The sequence below is a fragment of the Lepus europaeus genome, chromosome 2 (assembly GCF_033115175.1).
Source record: "Lepus europaeus isolate LE1 chromosome 2, mLepTim1.pri, whole genome shotgun sequence".
Lineage (NCBI taxonomy): Eukaryota > Metazoa > Chordata > Mammalia > Lagomorpha > Leporidae > Lepus > Lepus europaeus.
In genome coordinates this window covers 34450352-34470979 of record NC_084828.1, presented here as the reverse complement: position 1 = coordinate 34470979, position 20628 = coordinate 34450352, and the positions used below count along the sequence as shown (strand labels likewise).

The following is a 20628-nucleotide window of genomic DNA, read 5'->3' as shown; positions in this document are numbered from 1 at the left end:
TTTTAAATGTAATGCGTCTCCTAACCACTTAAAAAGCTATGTTCTAGCACAATCATCATTTTGCCAAAAAAAAAGAAAAATTGTTCATGTTATAAACATTTTGGAGGGGTTAACTTGAAACATAAAATTAGAAGGAGAAAAAAAAAAGCGTTACGGCAATTATATTCATTTACAAAAATAAACTTATCAAAATGGGGTGTGATGAAGTTACCCTGCCGATTTTGATTAGCTCCTCTGGGTACAAAAACAAAGCTTGTTTATATTTCCATCACACAAATTACAGTCCAATCAATTGCTGTAGGCTTATATGTGGATATATTATACTTAAATGAGTTCTCCAAATACATATGTTTCTCAAACCCCTTAAAATGCTTATGTGAAATGGATACTGAAGGTACTCAGAAATGTTATGAAAGGCTCAGGTGTTAGGGAATCACCATGAAGAAAACAAAGAACGAGTCAAACATTTTCTTTCTACATTTCTGTTAGAGATGCATTATGAGGTTCTATATGGTTCCAGTCATTTATATATGCCTTGTCAGCGAAGTAGTCCCCTCTGAGTTCACAGACAATTATGAGAATGAAAGCCCCTTCACCAATACTGTATAAAATTTACTGGCCTAATCTCCAAGCCAAGAGAATGGTTTTTATGCACAGACTCTTAATATCAGGGCCATCCTTTTCAATACTTGTACACCCTTTGCTACAGAATGAAGAACACTACATGCAAAAGAGTTTGATGTCAGTGCGAAGATGCACTGGATACTGAATTAAAGAGAAAAATCTAACATAATTTTGAATTATAAAAGTAATATACAGAAATCATAGGTGGGTAAGGTCCAGGTGAGTACACTTTATACCTGCTATTTTTAAAAATACTAATTCTATTCTTAAAAAAAGAATGACTGCTTCTCTACTTATTCCAGTACTATAACTAAAATGAACAAGAGGGGAAGGCATGGCACAGTAGCTTAAGGTACTGCTTGCAATGCTGGCATCCCATATTGTAGTGTTGGTTGGTGTCCCATACACTCCACTTTCGACCTAGCTTCCTGCTAATATGCCTGGGAAATAAGTTGAAATGACCCAAGTGCTTGTGGCCCTGCCACCCAAATAGGAGATCAGGATGGAGCTGGTGGCTCCTAGTTGTGGCCTGGTCCAGACCTGGCTGTTTCTGTCATTTGGGAAGTAAACCAGCAGAAGGAAGATCCATTTCTCTGTCTCTATCACTCTGCCTTTCAAATAGATAATTTTTTTTTATTTGACAGGTAGAGTTATAGACAGAGAGAGAGACAGAGAGAAAGGTCTTCCTTCTGCTGGTTCACTCCCCAAAATGCCGCTACGGCTGGCGCCATGCAGATCCGAAGCCAAGAGCCAGGTGCCTCTTCCTGGTCTCCCATGAGGGTGCAGGGCCCAAGCACTTGGGCCATTCTCCACTGCACTCCCAGGCCACAACAGAGAGCTGGACTGGAAGAGGAGCAACCAGGACTAGAACCCGGCACCCATATGGGATGCCGGCGCTGCAGGTGGAAGATTAATCAAGTGAGCCACGGCGCTGGCCCAGAAAGATAAATTTTTTAAAAACAAATAAAATAACCGAATTATTGTTGTCCTAGTCTTGTTACTGATTTATTAAATCTTAAACATATTCTAAACACACACACACAGATACAAAATGATGGCAGTTGGTAAGTCCAGGCTCCACTCAGTCCCCAGCTGAATGATGATACGGCTCTGTGCCCACATGCTTTCATTGGTGACAACAAGGTGGCCCCACAGAATGACAGTCAACTTAACAATGACAAAATAAAACCAATCAGAAACTCTAGGAATTAGCCTCGATTCCTTCTCACTGCCATCCTACTGATTTTTGCTCCTGCATTCTACCTATCACTCTCTTACATCAGGGAAAAAATACGAAAAATTGAAGAATTCTATCTGTGGAATCTAGAAAAGGAGCCAACACTCAGCAGTTCACTTCAACAGGAGTTTTACTCTTGAACTTACTTGGGGCCATACGATATAAACTGTATAGGTTTTCGCATGAAAACTATTAATAATGGATAAAGTTATCCCATCTGAATTGATCCTGCTTGATTCAATTATATAAAATGGATTAAGACATAAACAGACACTGACAGCAAGTAGGAGTTTCTCTTGGAAAACTGAAGATATCATATTTTCTTGAAAAAAATTAAACTTTGCAATGGAAGATATGTATACAGGAATTGAAGTTATACTTTAAAAATATGCAAATTGAAAGCTGGGTTCAGATTTGCACTAGCCCATAGAGATGGAGAGAGGTGAAATCTCACCCAGCACCAGAACTGCCAGTACCTCCAGCTTTAGAGGAACATCACGGGAAGACCCCGGTACAGTCTGAAATGTAAAAAGGCAAATATATCTGCAGGTGTCTGAATCACAAGTCACTTTGCCACATGCCTAATGTCAACCTAAACTCACCGAAATACGCTCTGCACACACTCATTCACTGGCAGCATCCATTCCAATCCTCTCCACTCTACCTCTGTTATAGTTTTTTAATCAGTCTCTCTACCATCACACTACTGATAATTTGTCTTCTCTTGACCTCATAATTTTTACCCCTGAAGGGTTTTCTCTGCCTTTGGCCTTTTCACTGTGAATAGCACCATCTTAGAGGTCACATATTCTAACTTTTAATTCAATTAGCCGACTTTTAAAAACCTCTTAAGGATTTTCATTGCTTTCCTCCCATGCCCGAGTCCTTCTCAAGACAATCTCCAACTCCATTTCCAGGAACATCCTCTCTGCCCCGTGCTTCAACCTAACAGCCCATCTATCAGCCTCACACCTCAAACATCCTTTCCCACTTTATCCTCCACAACACAATGGCTTGTTTCAACCGCAGTTGCAACCCGGGTTTTCTTCTTGACACTGTGCTCAAGTTACCCACCAGGTGAAGCTTTCTCACACACCCTAGGCAGACTTACAGGTCCGCAATGCACTGTGCAAGTGCCTCAACTGCAGTGAGCTTTGAGAGAGGTGACCTCTGCAAAGTCAGCTCAGGACTTAAAGAGCTCAAGCAAATGACATCAACATTTGCTTAAAGAATGGAAGAACAGCGAAGACACTGGAGCAATACTATGGGAGGATTCCACCTTCTTCTGCCACTGAGCTCAACCCAGCACACATTTCCTTCAGTTCTCCTAAGGAAACGAACTAGCTGATGTTCTGTCTAGCAAACTACAACCCCCAGGCCCAATATGGCTCAAAAAAGGTTTCCTCATTTTTAAAAGGGGCATGAAAAAAAATTTAATTCCAATTTTTATGTATATAAGTATTTTATTATTGCACATCCTTGTTCATTTTCGTATTGTCTATGGCTGCTCTGTCCTTTTGAAAACAAAGATAAGTAAATGTGACAGAATGATTATGACTGACAAAGTCAAAACTAGTTTCTGCTTTTTCTCTCTATGGAAAAGTTCCGAGAAACTCTGTCTGTGGTGTTACACTTCGCTTACGGACTAGCGGAGGGACCTGGAGACCACAGGTACAGGATGGAGTTGATGAGCTTTGGCAGTTAGCTCCACATTCCTCCTGTTCTCTTGGGCTTATCATCAATGGTACAGAATAATAGCCAAAGCTCAGATACCAGGGAGCATACAATGCCTATCAAACATGCTTTAAAACAAAGATGATTTTAAAATGAAATTGTAAAACTTTGTTCTGCCCACTATTAATTTATTCAAAATAAGGGGACAAGGAGAAAAACACAAAAAAGGACTCCAACTCATATAGCCAACCATAGGAATTATTTTCCACTCTTGTTATCATCTTGCAGCTCCCCATAGAACAGAGACTATCAAATTATTCACATTTCTCTTAAACTGTATAGCCCCAAAGGGCACATGTCTGTCTAACAGGATCTTGTTAATGTTGAAAGTAGTAAAAGGATTTTGTTCTGCATTCTGTTCAATGTGTCTGATTACAATTCTTGTCTATTTTTATGGTGAGCTCATCGTGTGCATTACTTTTCCTTTGAAATATAAACTAATCTTATATTAAGTATGTCCCATAATGTAAAGTAACAATAATTTTGAAATAAGAGTATTTTCAACCTAAATGCAGGTCACTGCTTCCAAGTTTATCTGGTGTATATTCATGAAAATTGGTGAAATGTCGCAATGGGAACATTTTTGCCACTCTTTTCCTTCAATATTGAAAAAGGTCTCAGTGGTGCCATCCTTTTTCTTTTTTTTTTTTTTTTTTTTTTGGACAGGCAGAGTTAGACAGTGAGAGAGAGACAGAGAGAAAGGTCTTCCTTTTTCCGTTGGTTCACCCCCCAAGTGTCTACTACGGCCTGCGTGTTGTGGCCAGTGCTCTGCGCCAATCCTAAGCCAGGAGCTTCCTCCTGCTCTCCCATGTGGGTACAGGGCCCAAGCACTTGGGCCATCCTCCAATGCCTTCCCAGGCCACAGGCAAGAGCTGGACTGGAAGAGGAGCAACCAAGACAGAATCCGGTGCTCCGACTGGGACTAGAACTGGGGGTGCAGGTATCACAGGCAGAGGATTAGCCTAGTGAGCCGCGGTGCCGGCCACTGGCACCATCTTAATATAGTTGCTCATCTTTGTAGGGCAGATTACGAGATTGGAAACACATCCTACTTTAGTTTGAAGTAGACAGGCATCTTCTCATACAACCTGTATTGTACTCAATTGCTTTTTGTTAGCAAAGTTTCTCTCATGTTCTGACAATAAAGTACAAAATGAAGGAAGGATTTCTAATGCACTTAATCCCTCTCCGGTAGGTGACACAATACCCCCTGAATGGGCACCATAATCTCAGAACCTTTCAACTGGGATAAACCAATCCTACCCTGAATCCCATGCTCTCCTGGCCCCGCCTTCTGTTATTTTCCTGGAGCCCTTTCAGAGTTGTGCTTTGCTGGCTTCCCCTCCTCTGCCCCACCACTAGTTAGATATCTAGATTTCTGGTCATTTCCCTTAAGAATTCGTTTACATTTATATACTAAATAAAGCACTCATTCTTACTCTGTGAATTTTTTTTTCCCTGCCTAAAATTTTCTCTAAGTCATTCTATGCAGTTTCAGGGGAGGGAAGAGGCGCTGATGGTCTTCCAGTGTTGAGATGGGCAATTCTCCATCATTTTGTTCTCTCCTTTGTACCACTAATAAAGATGTTAAATCAGACCTCACTTAAAGCCAATCTCTAGACATCACTCACGGAATCGTTACATTTTTATCTCTGATTGCTCTTGGCTCTTGGGTATTGCCACCTCTTAACAAGATATTTCACTTCCACAGAGTGAAAAACAGGCTATAGGAAGCACCACGCAGAGGCTTTAGAATGCTGCTTGCTCCCACAGTCAGACTTCTGAATGAACATGAGTATATATAGAGGGACCAACCCAGGCTGCTGCAACAAAAACAAGGTTAAAATGCAGAATACAGAGTAAAAACGAGATTTTTCTTTTTTAAAAAAAAATCACTCCGGTTCACCTCGTTATCATGTAAATATTCACAAAGTGAAGCACCGAAGAAGACCACAACCTCACCCTTCCTAAAGGCCACACTGGAGCTACCCATACCAGGAGATCACTACCTGGACCTCTCACGTGACTGATGAGATTCCTAAAGCTTGGGCAATTTTATTAGAACTGTGCCATGTACCAAAGTCACCAAAAGACATAAAGAGAGGTAATGCCCATTGTAATGATATGGCACCTAACCCCTCCTGTTAAACTAGCCTATAGATACAAACACACACACACACACACACACACACCAACCTCTTTGTAAATCTCAGACATCCCCTCACATCCAAGTGCTCATGGGAAACGAACACCTGCCACCCTTAACACTTTCTCATTAGATGCTTCTCCAAACTCTCAAGAGTATTGTAATTAGGTTCTTTATCAAACAAACAAAAATCCTATTTGAATCTTGTGAAACAGATCTGCCTAGACAACATTCAGATTACGATCACCAACAACCGGACTTGAGTTTGAAGCCATCAGAAACATCACCAAAATGCACCAATGGCTGACCGACTTTTTAAAAAAGCAATCATTTAGGGTGTTTTTATCACTTCAATGGTATTTGATGATAGCCACAAGGAAGAGATCATCAAGCACTATTAGAAAAACAGAGTGGGGGGGGGGGGGATTTGGAAATCTAGCAACTTCTTTGTCCACATCTTTGACAATGTATAAGACCTAATTTGCAAAATAGCCCAAGTAGTATGAAGACCTTTCTTGTCTGCCTTTTCCCCCCATTAAAAACAGAAGGTATTAATCACCCAGTCTCAAAGGCAAGCTGACTGATGCTATTCACCGAGGAGGACATTCTCACTCATGTGGCCCCATGAATAACTCTCAGGCTTTTATTACCGCTCTGAGTGGACTCTTAGCAGCCCAGCCTCTTTTAGCAGTCCTCGTCCCCTCAGGCTCCAAAAGGATTAGAGATAATGGCTGAGAGAAAGCATCATTGGTAAAAACAAAAGTTTGTAAAGGGGGAAAAAACGGGGAGCAAAGTGGACATATTGAAGACAAGTCATGATTCATGGCCTGTGCTGTGTTCGGCTTCTTTCTCTTACTCAATACACTCTTTAGTTTTACTGCTGGCTGAGGCGCCACCAGACCAGTGCACTTCGCCTAGCAACCAATGTCAGTCAGCAAAGAAGGCATGTCATCTGCTCAAAGGGAAAAACGGAAGAATTTGGGGTCATACAAAGCAGACACATGTTCTTTTGCATTTGATCCCAAATTGATTATCAAAAAGGATTCAGTAAATGCTAAATAATTCTGTTTTATGTGAATGTTAACAATCCATAGAACTAAATATCAGCTTGTTCGCTTGCTATATAGTTGAGTGTCAAGTGCTGGTCCAAACCACTTCATTCAAAAGATTAGTTTTCTACTTTTGTAACACACCCCTTTCTAGTACATAGAAATGGCCCCTCCCAGGTGTACCTCTGCATCTCTGGACCATTTCAAATGCAAAGATTATGCAGAAACTCCTATAGAGCTCCACATTCAGAAAGCTTAGAATTGAATCCTGATGGAGTTAAGACTATAAAAGCAATTGCTTATTTGCATACTATCTTTAGCCTTGCTTGGAAAGATAAAAATTCCTTTTGAAAAGAAAAGCTGAACAAACATAGAATTTAAATTGATACATGATGAGACACAGTTATTCAGAGCATCAAAAATCTATACTTTCATAAGCTCTAACTGATGACCATCACTAACATGAGAGTTTAACAGAAAAATAAAATAAGGACTGATAACCTGGGAAGGGCTCTTGAAATACAAGTTGTCTGTTGGATTGTGAGCAGAGGAGACTCATCAAACAACTGTTTATTTATATCTTATTGCCATGTGTATGGAGGGGATAAATATGTACCCACACGTTGAACATATTTTCATGATTCTTTTCTCTTGCCTTCTGCACTAAAAGTTGACACTATCCAGGCTTTCAAAAATCACAATGGTGGGATTGAAACCCTTAAAAAAGCACTTAGCAACAGAATCACTTACAGGTTTCCATGAGAGCCCGGGAGGAACATCCCAGTTAAATCTGTTAGCACTTCTTTTCCGGTGAAGTTATTAAACAGCCCTGGCCATGCTGTCTGCAGAAAAGGAGGCTGGCTGCAAACCTCAACTGAATGACAGCTTGAAGATGCATGAGTGCAGGGCTCATGTACCATTGAGATAAAGTGGAAGAGTTAGCTTTTCACTTGAGACTAACCAAAAAAAAAAAAAAAAAAAAGGTAGTAAGAATTGGTTTTGAGCCCATCAAATTAAATGTTCTAAGTCTTCAAAATCCGTTTTGCATTTTTAAAATATTGAAGAACATTGTACCTGGCCTTTACTTTTTCTTTTATGCTCATTGACTTTTATTTTCTTAAGATGCATGTGTTTATTATAAAAGCAGAGCACCAGAGAAGCAGGGGTGTTCCATGTGCTGGTTCATGCCCAAAATGCTTACAACCAATAGCCCAAGCTGCTGTAGGCTAAAGCCAGGAGTCAGCAACTCCATCCTGGTTTCCCATATGGGTAACAGTGGCCCAATGACTTGGGTCATCTTCCATTGCCTTCTCAGGAACATAAGCATGGACTTGGATTTTAAGTAGAAAAGCCAAGATTTGAACATGCATTTCAATACAGTATGGCAGCATCACAAGCGTCAGTTTAATCCTCTGTGCCACAACACTGGCCCTGGCATTTCCTTTTTAAAAGGTAACTATCTGGGGCATGCATTTGGTCTGGCGACTGGTCAGGACACCTGTGTCCCACATCTGAGTATCATGGTTCAATTCCTAGCTCTGGCTCCTGACTCTCGCTTCCTGCTAATTCAGACTATGCGAGATAGTAACTGATGGTTCAAATAACTGGGTTCCTGCCACATAAGCGGGAGACCTGGAGTGAACTCTATGCCTGTCTCTCTGATTTTAAAATAAAAATAAGTTACTTTCTATTTCTGCTCCAATCCTTGACAGACATAAAAGGCAGGGGCCAGGGTAATACAAATGGCATTTGTATTAATTTGTAATACAAATGGCCTTGTGCTATTACTGACAGCCAAAACATTTCAGAGGATACAGGCTGTGAAGTACCTTCTATACTTGAACGGATTACAAAGGACTTGGTTTTCAACAACTACACTGTTAATTGGCAATACAATAAAGTTCATTTTAACATAAAGATATCAATACAACTTCCAGTATCTGTTGCTAGGTTTTTGTAAATTTCACTGAATCCCATAAAATCCTGAAAAGTATATTCATATATTCTATAGTTATCATATATCTAAGTAAATTAGTCTAATACTATTGTAGCATTTACTAATATTTACATTTATTGTAAAACTTTAAAATGAGGCTCTAACTTTGTAATAAAGATTTATAAAATTTTATTTACAAAGAAACTTTTTATTAAATGCTTAAGAGTCAAAAGTTCTCCCTTTTATTTTTAAATTTTTATTTATCATTTGAAGGACAGAGAGAAAAAGAGTTATACAGAGAGTTCCCTTTCACTAGTTCAGAAGGCCACACAGCTCAGGATAGACTGGGGCCAAAGCCAGCTGCCAGCAACTCACTCCAGATCTCTAATCTGAGTGGCAGGAAATCAAGTACTTGAGTTAAAACAGCTGCTCCCAGGTTCTGCATTGGAGTTATACATCAAAATCATCCTATATTCTGCTACAGGATATAGTGATTCAGGATATAAGTGTGTATCTTAACTGCCAGGTTAGAAGCCACTACGATTTTTCTTCTTTCTTCGGTAAAGATCTAAAATCATACAATAAATAAGTAGAAAAACCAAACCTGGGAACTGGTTTCTGAGCACCCAAGGTTTGTCCATTTCACAAAAGTCATGACACAGTTTTAATCAGATTATCTTTTCTGGTGTGTGTGTGTGTGTATATATATATATTCATATATATATATATAATCCCTTATTACACATACCTGATTAATGAATAATTATAAAAAGTTATTAGAGTCAGTATCTACATTAGATGAGAAAAAGATAAGCAGGATATCTAGAAAAATAAACTGAATGCAAACTGTACTAAGAGTATTTTCAGAACTTAGGAAGTTCGTCAGACATGATTTATTTTCATGGTACTTGATATCAAAAGTACCAAGTAAAGAACATTCTAGATAAATTTAGGTCATTCAAAATGAACTTAAATGCAGGATTGACAAGGACGGTGTATTTGTTAACAAGCTGCCATTTGCAGTATGTCTTTCTTGTTTATTGCTTTCATTCACAACACTGCTCACTTGAGAATCGCATTTGTTCTGTAATCAGCATATGATGCAATGGAAACACACATGTCATAGCATGTTTGTCACAGCTGCAAAGGTGTGGCCACACATGAGGCCCCTTAGGAGGCAATAAAATTCTCAGTCACCTGAAGACTCACGCTTATGAAATCACATGAACATTGTCGTAAAAGGCATTTTAAATGTGGTTCATCATTAGTCTGATAGCCAAAGCCCCCTTCTAGTCCTTTCCCTTATTCATATTAGGCAGGGAATAAGCATACAACAAAAATACTACTACTACTACTAAGTAGTACTTCCACAGTGCTTATAAAGTACTAGGCATTGTTCAGAGAATTAGGTAGACAGACTGACTGGTTCCATACATATATTTCTATATCTATATTATACAGATATTCATTTATCCCCATGCCAGCTGTATGTAATAGATATTCTTATCAGTCCCATTTTAGAGCAAAGGTCGCTGAGGCACTAAGTTCAAGTACTTGGGCAGACTCACTCGGTACTGTTTACTGACTGTCCTTCAGTAACTACCTTCCACTTCTTCCCTGGGGACAAACTACAGTTGTAATCAAATGAGATGTGTTGCCTTTCTCTTTGCACACCTTGTTCATCTCAGTGCCACTTCTCAAGTTATCGCCTCTGTGGGAACGCATTTTCCCATCTTTCTGCCTGTCCCACTGAGGTCTGGGTTAAGTGATCCATTTTGGGATGATTCTTCTCGGATTGTACCAGCTCTCTCTCCTCTGAGGGCCCAGACTTTGTTGTACATACTTTCAAGTTCCCCTTCTTCCAGACATTACTTTTATTTCAGTGACTAGAACCAGGGCTCCCTTCCCTACCAAGCTGTAATCTCCTGAACAGTGGGAGCCATGTAAAAGGTCATTATATACCTCACAAAGCCTAGCAAGTGCCTTGCCTATAAACAGGTGCTCAGTAACCATGTGTTGAATCAAATGGGTAACATCAGAATACGCAAGTGAATTCTCTCATGGACAAGATCAGGAAACATGTTACTGGCTGCTTTTAGTAACAAGAGTCGGGGACATAGGAAGAAGCCTAAAACAAAAGTAAAGGACCCCCAGACCCTGGTTTCAGCTCTACTGCTCCAAGTGGCAATGGGGCTTGTTGGAAGGCATATGAAATCTGCCCGCTTCAGTTCTCCACGGTCCAACCCATAAGCAAGGTGGGTCACAGACTGACGTTTGTGCGACTGAAGTGCTGTGCCAAATACCACCCTGTCAACTTTGAAAAATTAGTTTTTCACTTAAGACTTCTCCAACCTATTTTCTTACAAACAAAAGTCAGTCTACAGAGAAGTCCCACCTGTCAAATTCTTGACTTTATGTCAGGTAAGTGTCAGTGATGGTAAACAAGGCAATGGCTGTGCCGATTGCGACAGCAGGTAGGGCAGGACAGTGCCTGATACTAGGGCTATTCCTTTGAATCTACCTTTTCTTTTTCAAGTTTTAGGCAGCTGGAGATTAGAGGACCACTGTAGAATTATTTTATTCTATCTCTGAGGGAGACAGAGTCATCACCTTAGTTTGTTGTTAATGTGTAAACGGAAAGTGAAAACTGCCCTAAATATACAGAAAAGTCACAATTCCTGGACGAGATATCACGCTAGAAGTCAATGTTCCTCAGTGTGGGGGAGGGTCAATGATTCTATTAATTATTCGAGGAAGCGCCCTGTCAAAACTTTACACCCCACTCAACGGTGTGCCCTAGGGCGGGGTGAGGATCAGGTGCGAGTGACTGAAAATCAACATTAGATAAATTGTTCTTTCTTAAACGGAAAAGGGCTATATCAGAGCAAATGGTCTAGTTTGTGTTTCTTCCCAGGTGAAAGGCAGAATATTAAATGACTAGTACCCCCCCGGGGCCAGAGCTGTGCAGGCATCCCATATGGACACCGGTTTGAGTTCCGGCTGCTCCACTTCCAATCAAGCTCTATGCTATGGCCTGGGAAAGCAGTAGAAGATGGCCCAAGTCCTTGGACCCCTGCACCCACTTGGGAGATCCAGAGGAAGCCCCTAGCTCCTGGCTCAGATCAGTACAACCCCGTCCGTTGTGTCTATATGGGGAGCGAACCAGCAGATGGAAGACCTCTCTCTCTCTCTCTCTGCCTCTTCCTCTCTGTAACTCTTTCTTTCAAATAAATAAAAAACAAACTTTTTTAAAAAAATGACTAGTACCCATGATGTCATTTGAGTAAAAATATGCATGACTGGAAGGCGGCAGAGTTGTAGCACAGCAGGTACAGCTGCTGCTTGTGATACCAGTATCCCATATAAACACTGGTGTGTGGCCCAGCTTTTTCATTTCTGATCCAGCTCCTTGCTGATGCATGGAGAAAGCAGTAGATAGTGGCCCAAGTGTTTGGGCCCCTGCCACTCATGTGGGAGACCTGGATGAAGCTCTTTTCTCCAGTCTCACTTAGTCCTGGCCTTTGCAGCCATCTGGGGACTGAACCAGTGGATGGAAGACCTCTCTCTATGTGTGTCTCCCTATCTGTAGCTCTTTCACATAAATAGATAAAAATCTTTTAAAAAAAAATAGCATGAGCCGGCACCGCGGCTCACTAGGCTAATCCTCTGCCTACGGTGCAGGCACTCCGGGTTCTAGTCCCAGATGGGGTGCCAGATTCTGTCCCAGTTGCTTCTCTTCCAGTCCAGCTCTCTGCTGTGGCCCAGGAGTGCAGTGGAGGATGGCCCAAGTCCTTGGGCCCTGCACCAAAATGGGTGACCAGGAGAAGCACCTGGCTCCTGGCTTCAGATCAGTGCAGCACACCGGCCACAGCAGCCATTGGGGGGTGAACCAACGGATAGGAAGACCTTTCTCTCTGTCTCTCTCTCTAATTCTGCCTGTCAAAAAAACAAACAAACAAACAAACAAACAAAAAGCATGACTGATATTGTCTCTGTCTCCCTATAAACAAACATACACATTCATAATCTAGTTTACACGGTGAGTTTCATACATTGGGCTAGGGCATGAAAATCAACATCTCAAAAGGACTCCGTAAGCACATTTTTATTTATTTCATAAATATTTGCTTATCTACTCCATGTCATTCGGTGTTCTAGGCATTGGCAGTACACTGGTAAACACCAGAGCCAAAGCTAAGTCCCTGCCATAGGAGTTTAGTGAAGGAGACAGACAATAAACAAGACAATGTCTCTATCTATCTATTGTTGGCAGAACATTCTGCACGTCTCTCTTGTTTCTGTGCATCATGCTAGCAGAGGCACTAACTACTCCTTTATTCTAAACTATCTTTCCAAGGATATTTATACAGCACAACAGCCTTAGAAAATATAGGTAATATCCCTTGAGAGCAGAAGGCAAATTTGCTTAGTGTCGAATATAATAAAGATAATGTCTTCTTCTAGGGCAAAGGTTAGGCAAGTTATCTTATTACCCATTATAAAATATCCAGGTCTCAAGATCAGGGTCCCTGCGCTATGGCACTAACCCACCACAAGTATTTCATATACCTGGGCCCCGCCTCGTGGCCGTTATGGGACTCTCAGAGCTACATAAATCAATACAAACATAACTTGTGCTGTTTATTGTGGCATGGCTGAAGAAATTCTTCATCTCGCACCCAAGAATCTCATGTTTTCTTCTACTACTCATGTAGTTGCGACAGTCTCTCTATTCCACTTGCTAGTATGATGACAATTCCTGGGGCAGGCGTTTCGCCTAGCAGTTAAAATGCTCATGTCCCACACTGGAGTGCCTGACACACATACTAGGCTATAGCTTGTCACTCCAGTTCCCTGTTATGAAGACTCAGAGAAGCTGAGTCCCTGCCACACACATGGGAGACTTGAATTGAGTTCCCAGCTTTGGCTTGATGTCACCCTGGCCACAAATGGGAGCTCTCTGTCTCGGTCTCTCTGCCTCTCAAGTTAAAAAAAAAATGTCAATTCCTTTATACTTCTTCAAACACACACACACACACACACCCTTTCCATAAGATTATAAGTGCTATGACAACAACTTTAAGACCATAAAATGAGGTGGCCTGGTAATGTGCATCAAGAGGAGAAATTTTAGATAGGGTGGCCCATGTTTCTGAAAATATTGTATATTGGAAGAGGGACTTATTCAATCGATTGAAAGATCTGGGAAAGTGCACCTCTGGTAGAGCACAGAGCAGATGTAAAGGTCAGGGTCAGCAGCACATCAAAAGTTATAAATTCAGGTCCTAGGTAGCGAGTAGGAGCAGGTGAAGTCAGAGAGCTAGGGAAACCTCACCTTGCAGAGTCTTGCGAACCAACGTGAAGAGTTCCGGGCTACCAGAAAACGTGCATGCTAGTTACATAGTTTTTAAAAGTCCCTCTAGCTACTGTTAGGAGAGCTAGGATCAGGGTAAAGTGTGAGAAAAGGAACAGGAATGGATGTAGGATGATCATTAATCAGTCTGTTATAATACTTCAGGGTATAACCAAGACAGGAGTGGTTAAATTAACAAGAAACTTGTCATTTAATTATTTTTAAACTATCAGAATAAAAGGATGAGTTAATTCATGCATAGAGGAACAGAAATATGGATAAATATTTAGTAGTCAGTATAGCAAAATAATGAATGCGGGTGGGACTTTCACTGTAACATTCTTTCAGCTTTACTGCATGTTTGCAAGTGTGCATAATACAACATTGGGGTGAGGGAGGAAGGATCGTACACACACACACAAAATGGTTAATATCAGGATAGATTACAAAGAGTTTATTAACAAGTTGGATATAGGCTTCAGGAACAAGAAAGATTCTTAATCTGGGGGCATGAAAAAGAATGATGTGGTTTAACAGATAGAAATGGTTGGAACAAGGAGTAGATTCTATCCAGGGCTTGAGTTTAATATATTCTTTTTAGACAACCTAAGATGTTGGGTAGTCACTAGTTGTGCCCTGGTGGATTTTATATCTCCCCAGGCAACTGGGGCACTGTGAGAAGTACTTTCATAAACAGATACTATGACCAATGGGATTAGATGAATGATCCCAAGGACTAGCTGCAAATGTTGGGGAAAACGCTAAGGAATGAGTCCATGTTACTCACACTCTTTTGAGTTAGAGGTAGTTATTTTGGGTGAGGGTGTTGTTCTTTACATATTGCACAACATCTCTGTTATGGTACAATACAATGTCAAAACACTGAAGGAGTTTTTATTAACTCCTCCTTGAAAGACTTTATGTAATCCCTCAGTCCTTCTTTAATCAACATTACACACACACACACACACAATTGGGAGAAGGTGTTTGGCTTGGCAGTTAAGACATCTGCCTCCCACAACAGAATTGCTGGGGTTCAGTTCCCAGCTCTGACTCCCGACTCAAGCTTCCTGCCAATTCAGACACTGGGAAGTAATGGTGATGATTGAAATAGGTGCCTCCTAAACATGTGGGAGATCTAGATTGCATTCCTGGCTCCCGGCTCTGATTCCAACCCCAGGGCAGCCCTGGATTCTGTGGGCATTTGCAAAATGAACCAGGAGACGGGAGCTCTGTAGGTCTGCATCTGTGATTGTTTCTGCTTTTCTCTGTCTCCCTGTCTTTAACTAAACAGAAAAGGTTTTTTTAATTTTTAAATTAAAAATCCAATATCCATGTAAATGTATTGATTTAGGTTAAGAGGTCTATATCTGAAGATACTATAAGAAACAATACTTTAAAAATAAATCTATGAAATGGTACTCTAAGTTTCCACTTCTTGAACATAAAACTTAAGACTTCTGTTTATCTAAACTAGAGACAGATGGGACCTACACAAAGCAAGTCCTCATAAAATTATGACCCTTTTTTTAAAAGAAAATGCATTGTGGGGGCAATGTTGTAGTTCAGTGGGCTAAGCCACCAGCTGCAATGCCAGCAGCCCATATGGGCACTGGTTCTGATCCAGCTCCCTGCTAATCCACCTGGGAAGGCCACTGAGGATGGCACAAGTGCTTGGGCCCCTGCCACCCACTTGTGAAACCAAGATGGACCTCCAGGCTCCTAATTTTGTCCTGGTCCAGCCCTAGCCATTGCAGCCATTTGCAGTGCGAACCAGCAGATAAAAGATCTCTGTCCCTTTCTCTCTGTAGCTCTTTCAAATGAACAAATCAATCTTTTTTTTTTAAAAAAGTGAAGAAGTAAAACACCCCAATTGGATATAATCAAAAGGTGAAACATTATAAGTATTAACATATCTCCTTTAACTGCTGATTTTATAAATATTAAAGAAACATCATCACCTATCTTCTTCCCTCTTCAAATATTTCTCTATTTCCTTTCATGAGCTCCTCACCCTCCCCCCAGAAAAAAAGAACAAGAAAGAGGAGAAAGTGGAGGAGAAAAAGGAGGAAAGGAAGAGATGGAGAAGAGAAGGAAACAGAGAAGGAGAAAATGCTCAAGACCAGATTGCACATGGCAAGTAAATATCTCCTAGAGAATGCAGAAACTTACTTACCAGACATTACTGCACACACACACGTGCACAGGCACACACACACACCCTTTTATTTATATGTACCCAAATTACAGCAATGCGCTTATACATCCCTATTCTTCTTAGCAAAGATGCTGTGCTGCATAGGCTGCTCGGGGATAAGATGACCAGAACTGTTCTGTGACTTTCATTTGCTTTAAGATATTCCTGCTTAATGTCCTAAGAAATCCTTTTGTTTTATGGTTCACATGTTGCACAGAATCAAAGGTTATTCAAACACAGCCAATTCAGACATGATATTACTGCATAACTCCAAGAACAAATTTCAGGTTACTTATATGCAATTTACGATCTGAAATAGACTACATATGGCTACAATAATGAGCCCATTACTGAAAGAAGCACTTTAGCAAAATGTATAAACCTATGGAAGATTATACATCTGCACTATGCACATGCATTATCTTCCTCTCTCCAAATACCTTATGTGCCATTTTCACTTCAGAACTGTTAACAAGCAAGAAAACCATCCCCATTTTTAAGACATCTCTTTACAGTATTATAAAATTATCAGACTGACATACTGTATGGAATACAGCTGTGATAGCTCTGATTAGCTCTTTATAAATGATTGAAAAGCCCTATTCCTATTTTAAAGTAGAGAATTTTGGAAAGCAAAGGCTAAACTCAATATGTATCCTCTTTCATAATTGTAGAGAAAAATATGTATGTGGTTAATCAATCTGTGCCAGATGAGAATATCTCTATTTACATCCCAAACAGAAAAGTTTGCCTGTAGTTCTTCACCAACTTAACATTTATTCTCTATGGGTTGCTACAAGGGCAGGATACTGAAAAATCATAAATAATATTAGCATGTATCTTCTACGAGGAGGCCAAACTCTAGCTTTTTTTCATACACCATAAAAATGCACATATAAATAACCCACCAAGCAAATTTCAATGCAAATCTATGTATCATTTGTCACTGAATAAAATTAATTTCTGTGTCTAGCACAAGGATAGTCAGTATATCTTTGAAATGGTACAAGCTTCTCTAAATTTGAAATTCATATGGAGAGTAGGCACACACCTCCAAGAAAGGTAATAAGTAAATAGAAATCACAGATTCCTGGAAGGGTAACAAAGCTTAGAGATCCTACAAACCAGCCCACTTATCATGTACATTGAGTGCTCAGCCCCAATGTGTTGAAGCAGCCTAGAGGGCAGTGTTGTTCACATCCCAAATTTTCAACAATTCCCATGAAGAGGCTGTCATCATTCTGAAATATCCAAAGGCAACCCAATGTCAAAGGTATGATCACCACACTGATTCAGGAAGACCATCCTCAATTTCCTAAGCCTTTGGCAAGACACAGTAGATGCTAACTACACAACTCATTTCACACATAAAATTTAGGACTGCCCTTTCAGCCTCAATTCCTTAAATCGCAGGTATTTTTCACTATGTAATTATGAATTCTGCTTCATAACTGTGGTCCAGACACAAATTTCTCCCCTACACTAACATTCAATTAGAACAAAGGTCCTAAGTGTGTCTTTTGGGCAGAAGAATGGTGATCTGGAAGAGAAGAGACAGGGAGAGAGGGAGAGAGGGGGAGAGAGAGAGAGTGAGGGAGAGAGGGAGAGAGAGGCAGAGGGAGAGAGAGAGAGGGAGGGAGAGAGAGAGAGAGAGAGAGGGAGGGAGAGGGAGAGAGAGGGAGGGAGGAGGGAGGGAGGAGGGAGGGACGGGAGAAGAGAAGGGATGGAATGAAGAGAGAAATGATATCTTGCTATTGCTGTCCCAGCAAGCTGGTTAATTGCATTTGTTTCAAAGATCTCCAACCACCCTAGTACATTAATTACATTCTGTAACACCAAGCTCTTCTGATTCCCTCTGTCACTGCCACTGAGCAATTTAATTGTATTCCTCCTAGTGACAGTTATTTTTAAAAAAGAAAAGCAAATCTCAATAACTCTGTATTCTAATAAAGAGTTTATACATGCATTTCTGTCATTAAGATATGTAAATTCACGGTTGATGAAAACCTATTATTTTAAGAGTTAATGCCAAAGTCTGCTTATCATGATAACCAAACACAGTTGAGACAAATATGCAAACCTTTTGCTTATGGTAAGCTACATGTACCCTATACTGTAGAAGAAAATATGTGGGGAATGATAATCGATATGATTATAGACATCTCCATGGTATAATTCACAAAGGTTGATTCCTCAACATCTACTTACTTAGAAGGAAGACAGAAGCAGGGCACACAGATGCGTCCCTTGCCTACTGTCACCAGGGGGCAAGGATTCTCATGTATCCGTGATTGAAAACAGCCACTTGACAGTAGGTAAACTCATCTGGATTGCCTCATGTTTATAGAGAAGCTTCCTGAGTCCCATACATTGGGCTCTACACAGCAGCAGCTGCCAAGAACAAAGTTAGCTCCCACAGATGGGCGAAAACAGGCAGTGTCCCAAATAATGAATTTGTCCACAATGCAAATGCTGGAGCAAAGTTTATGTAGCCACAAGCTATTGTGATGGCTCAAATATGCAGACCCATATACCTCAGATTCTTTGTAAGTAAAGAAATTACAAATCTGACACACTATAATCCAAATTTTGGGGGTGGGGAACTGCTAGTTTTCTTTTTACTAATCCTTTCTTTAGACTAAAAATTCTAAGTCTCTTCGAGACTAATACCAACATCCCTTTGACATTCTTCTTTTGAAACAAAAAAAGCGTGTTAATGATTATTTCCATTCTTCCACCAAAAGAGCTCCCCACAAGGATTTTGAAATCATCTCACTAGCAACTAAGAAAGATCCTGTGAAAATATCCTGGGAAACCAAATCCAAACAAAAGACAGGAGAAGAAGAGTCTGAACGCTGTCTGCCTGACATACAGACTCAACCTGGAGGGAGATACCTACAGCACCTGTTTCAGGTCCCGTTATTGTTCGTCCACTGGGGACAGAGCTGAGTGCTCTATGCCTGCAGCCATCCCAGAGCGGCTGCCACCACCTTCTGGAGCCTCGCCCAGTCTCACTTTGGGCAGTTTTCTCCCTATGACCTGAAGTCTTCCTTCTGATTTCACGCTAGGACGCTGTCTCTGGCACACAGGTGATAGATATTGATCCCAAGGATACCCAGTCTCACATCCCTAACCCACTGAATCTTCCTTGGAGTGTCTGTTGACTGTATTTCTTCAAAGCCAAAGTTCAAACACAGCAGCAAACATCAAATAGAGAGCAGGCATCAGAGTACTGGGCTCTTTCAAAAAAAAATTTTTTTTCACTTTAGCATTTCTAACAAAGCTGGAAGCCCATCATTTATTACCCAACTCAATTAATTAAATTACAACAGCAATAACAATAGGTGATTACTAACATGTTCCCCTTGCAGCAGTTTAGGAAACAAAAGCCTCAAATCCTCTATCCTGGAAGACCCAGCGCCTGTCCAAGACAGACTGACAGACGTAATGACATTTTATTTACAATGCACTCTGGACTCAGAAAGAAATGAGGTGGATTTTTTTTTGGGGGGGGGAGAGGTTTGAGGGGGACACAAAGGATAAAAGCATCTTTAACTTACCGTCCACCCGAAAGTATAAAAATCCACAGAGCAGTACTTGTGTAAACATCAGCGGACTCATTTTGACACATTAAAAAGGATCCAGATCGTTTAAGAAACCAATCCCAGAGAGCAAAAAAGTACAAAAATAAGTATCAAAAAAAGAGGTAGGTCCAAAGTTGAGACTTTCCTAGATGGGGACCGACGTCAAGATGCGCAGATCCCCGGAGCAGAAGGGCTGGTGGAGACAGGTCTTCCGCGGGGCACATGGAGATCCAGCCGGAGTCCCGGAGGGCACTTCAAAAGGCCGCTGCGCTTCCAACTCTTCTTCAATTCCCACAAACTCAACCCAGCCGGAGGGACTATTCAAGTGTGTCTAACCCTCTCTCCTCGGGCTCCATGGCAATCCAAAGCCAAGATCTTCCTTCACAAGTCAAGATGATGAAGGGGGAGAAAAAAGACCTAATTCCTAGAAAGTGTTCCCCAAACTTGCCAGCGCGCTGCCGAAAAACCATTGGCCTGCCTACGGGTTGTGGCTTCCCCCGGTCGCTTCCGTAGCAGCTCTCCGTCCCGAGTTTGGGAATTTTATGGGGATTATTTCTCACTGAACTTCCCTAAGCAGCATGTGTCAAAGCCACACTTTTGCAGGCGGGCAGCCCCGTCGGCGGCGGGGCCTCTGTGTGGCAGCCTCCCTCCAAAGAGAGAGGAAAAGAGAAATCAGGACGACTCGGGTGGAGAATCCGAACTCCTACGTGGTGAGGCTGCGGGGAGGGAGGAGAGGAGGAGGAGGAGGAGGAGGAGGAGGGAGCGAGG

At 41.1% G+C, this 20628-nt stretch overlaps 1 protein-coding gene across 1 annotated transcript in view; it reads right to left on the bottom strand.

Moving 5' to 3' along the window:
• Positions 1 to 19897, bottom strand: part of ROBO2 (roundabout guidance receptor 2) — a 622866-nt gene extending 602969 nt beyond the window's left edge. The window contains exon 1 of the mRNA XM_062175939.1: positions 19837 to 19897. Within this exon, the coding sequence (XP_062031923.1) occupies positions 19837 to 19897 (61 nt within the window). The remainder of the gene's footprint in view (positions 1 to 19836) is intronic.
• Positions 19898 to 20628: the final 731 nt, after the last annotated feature.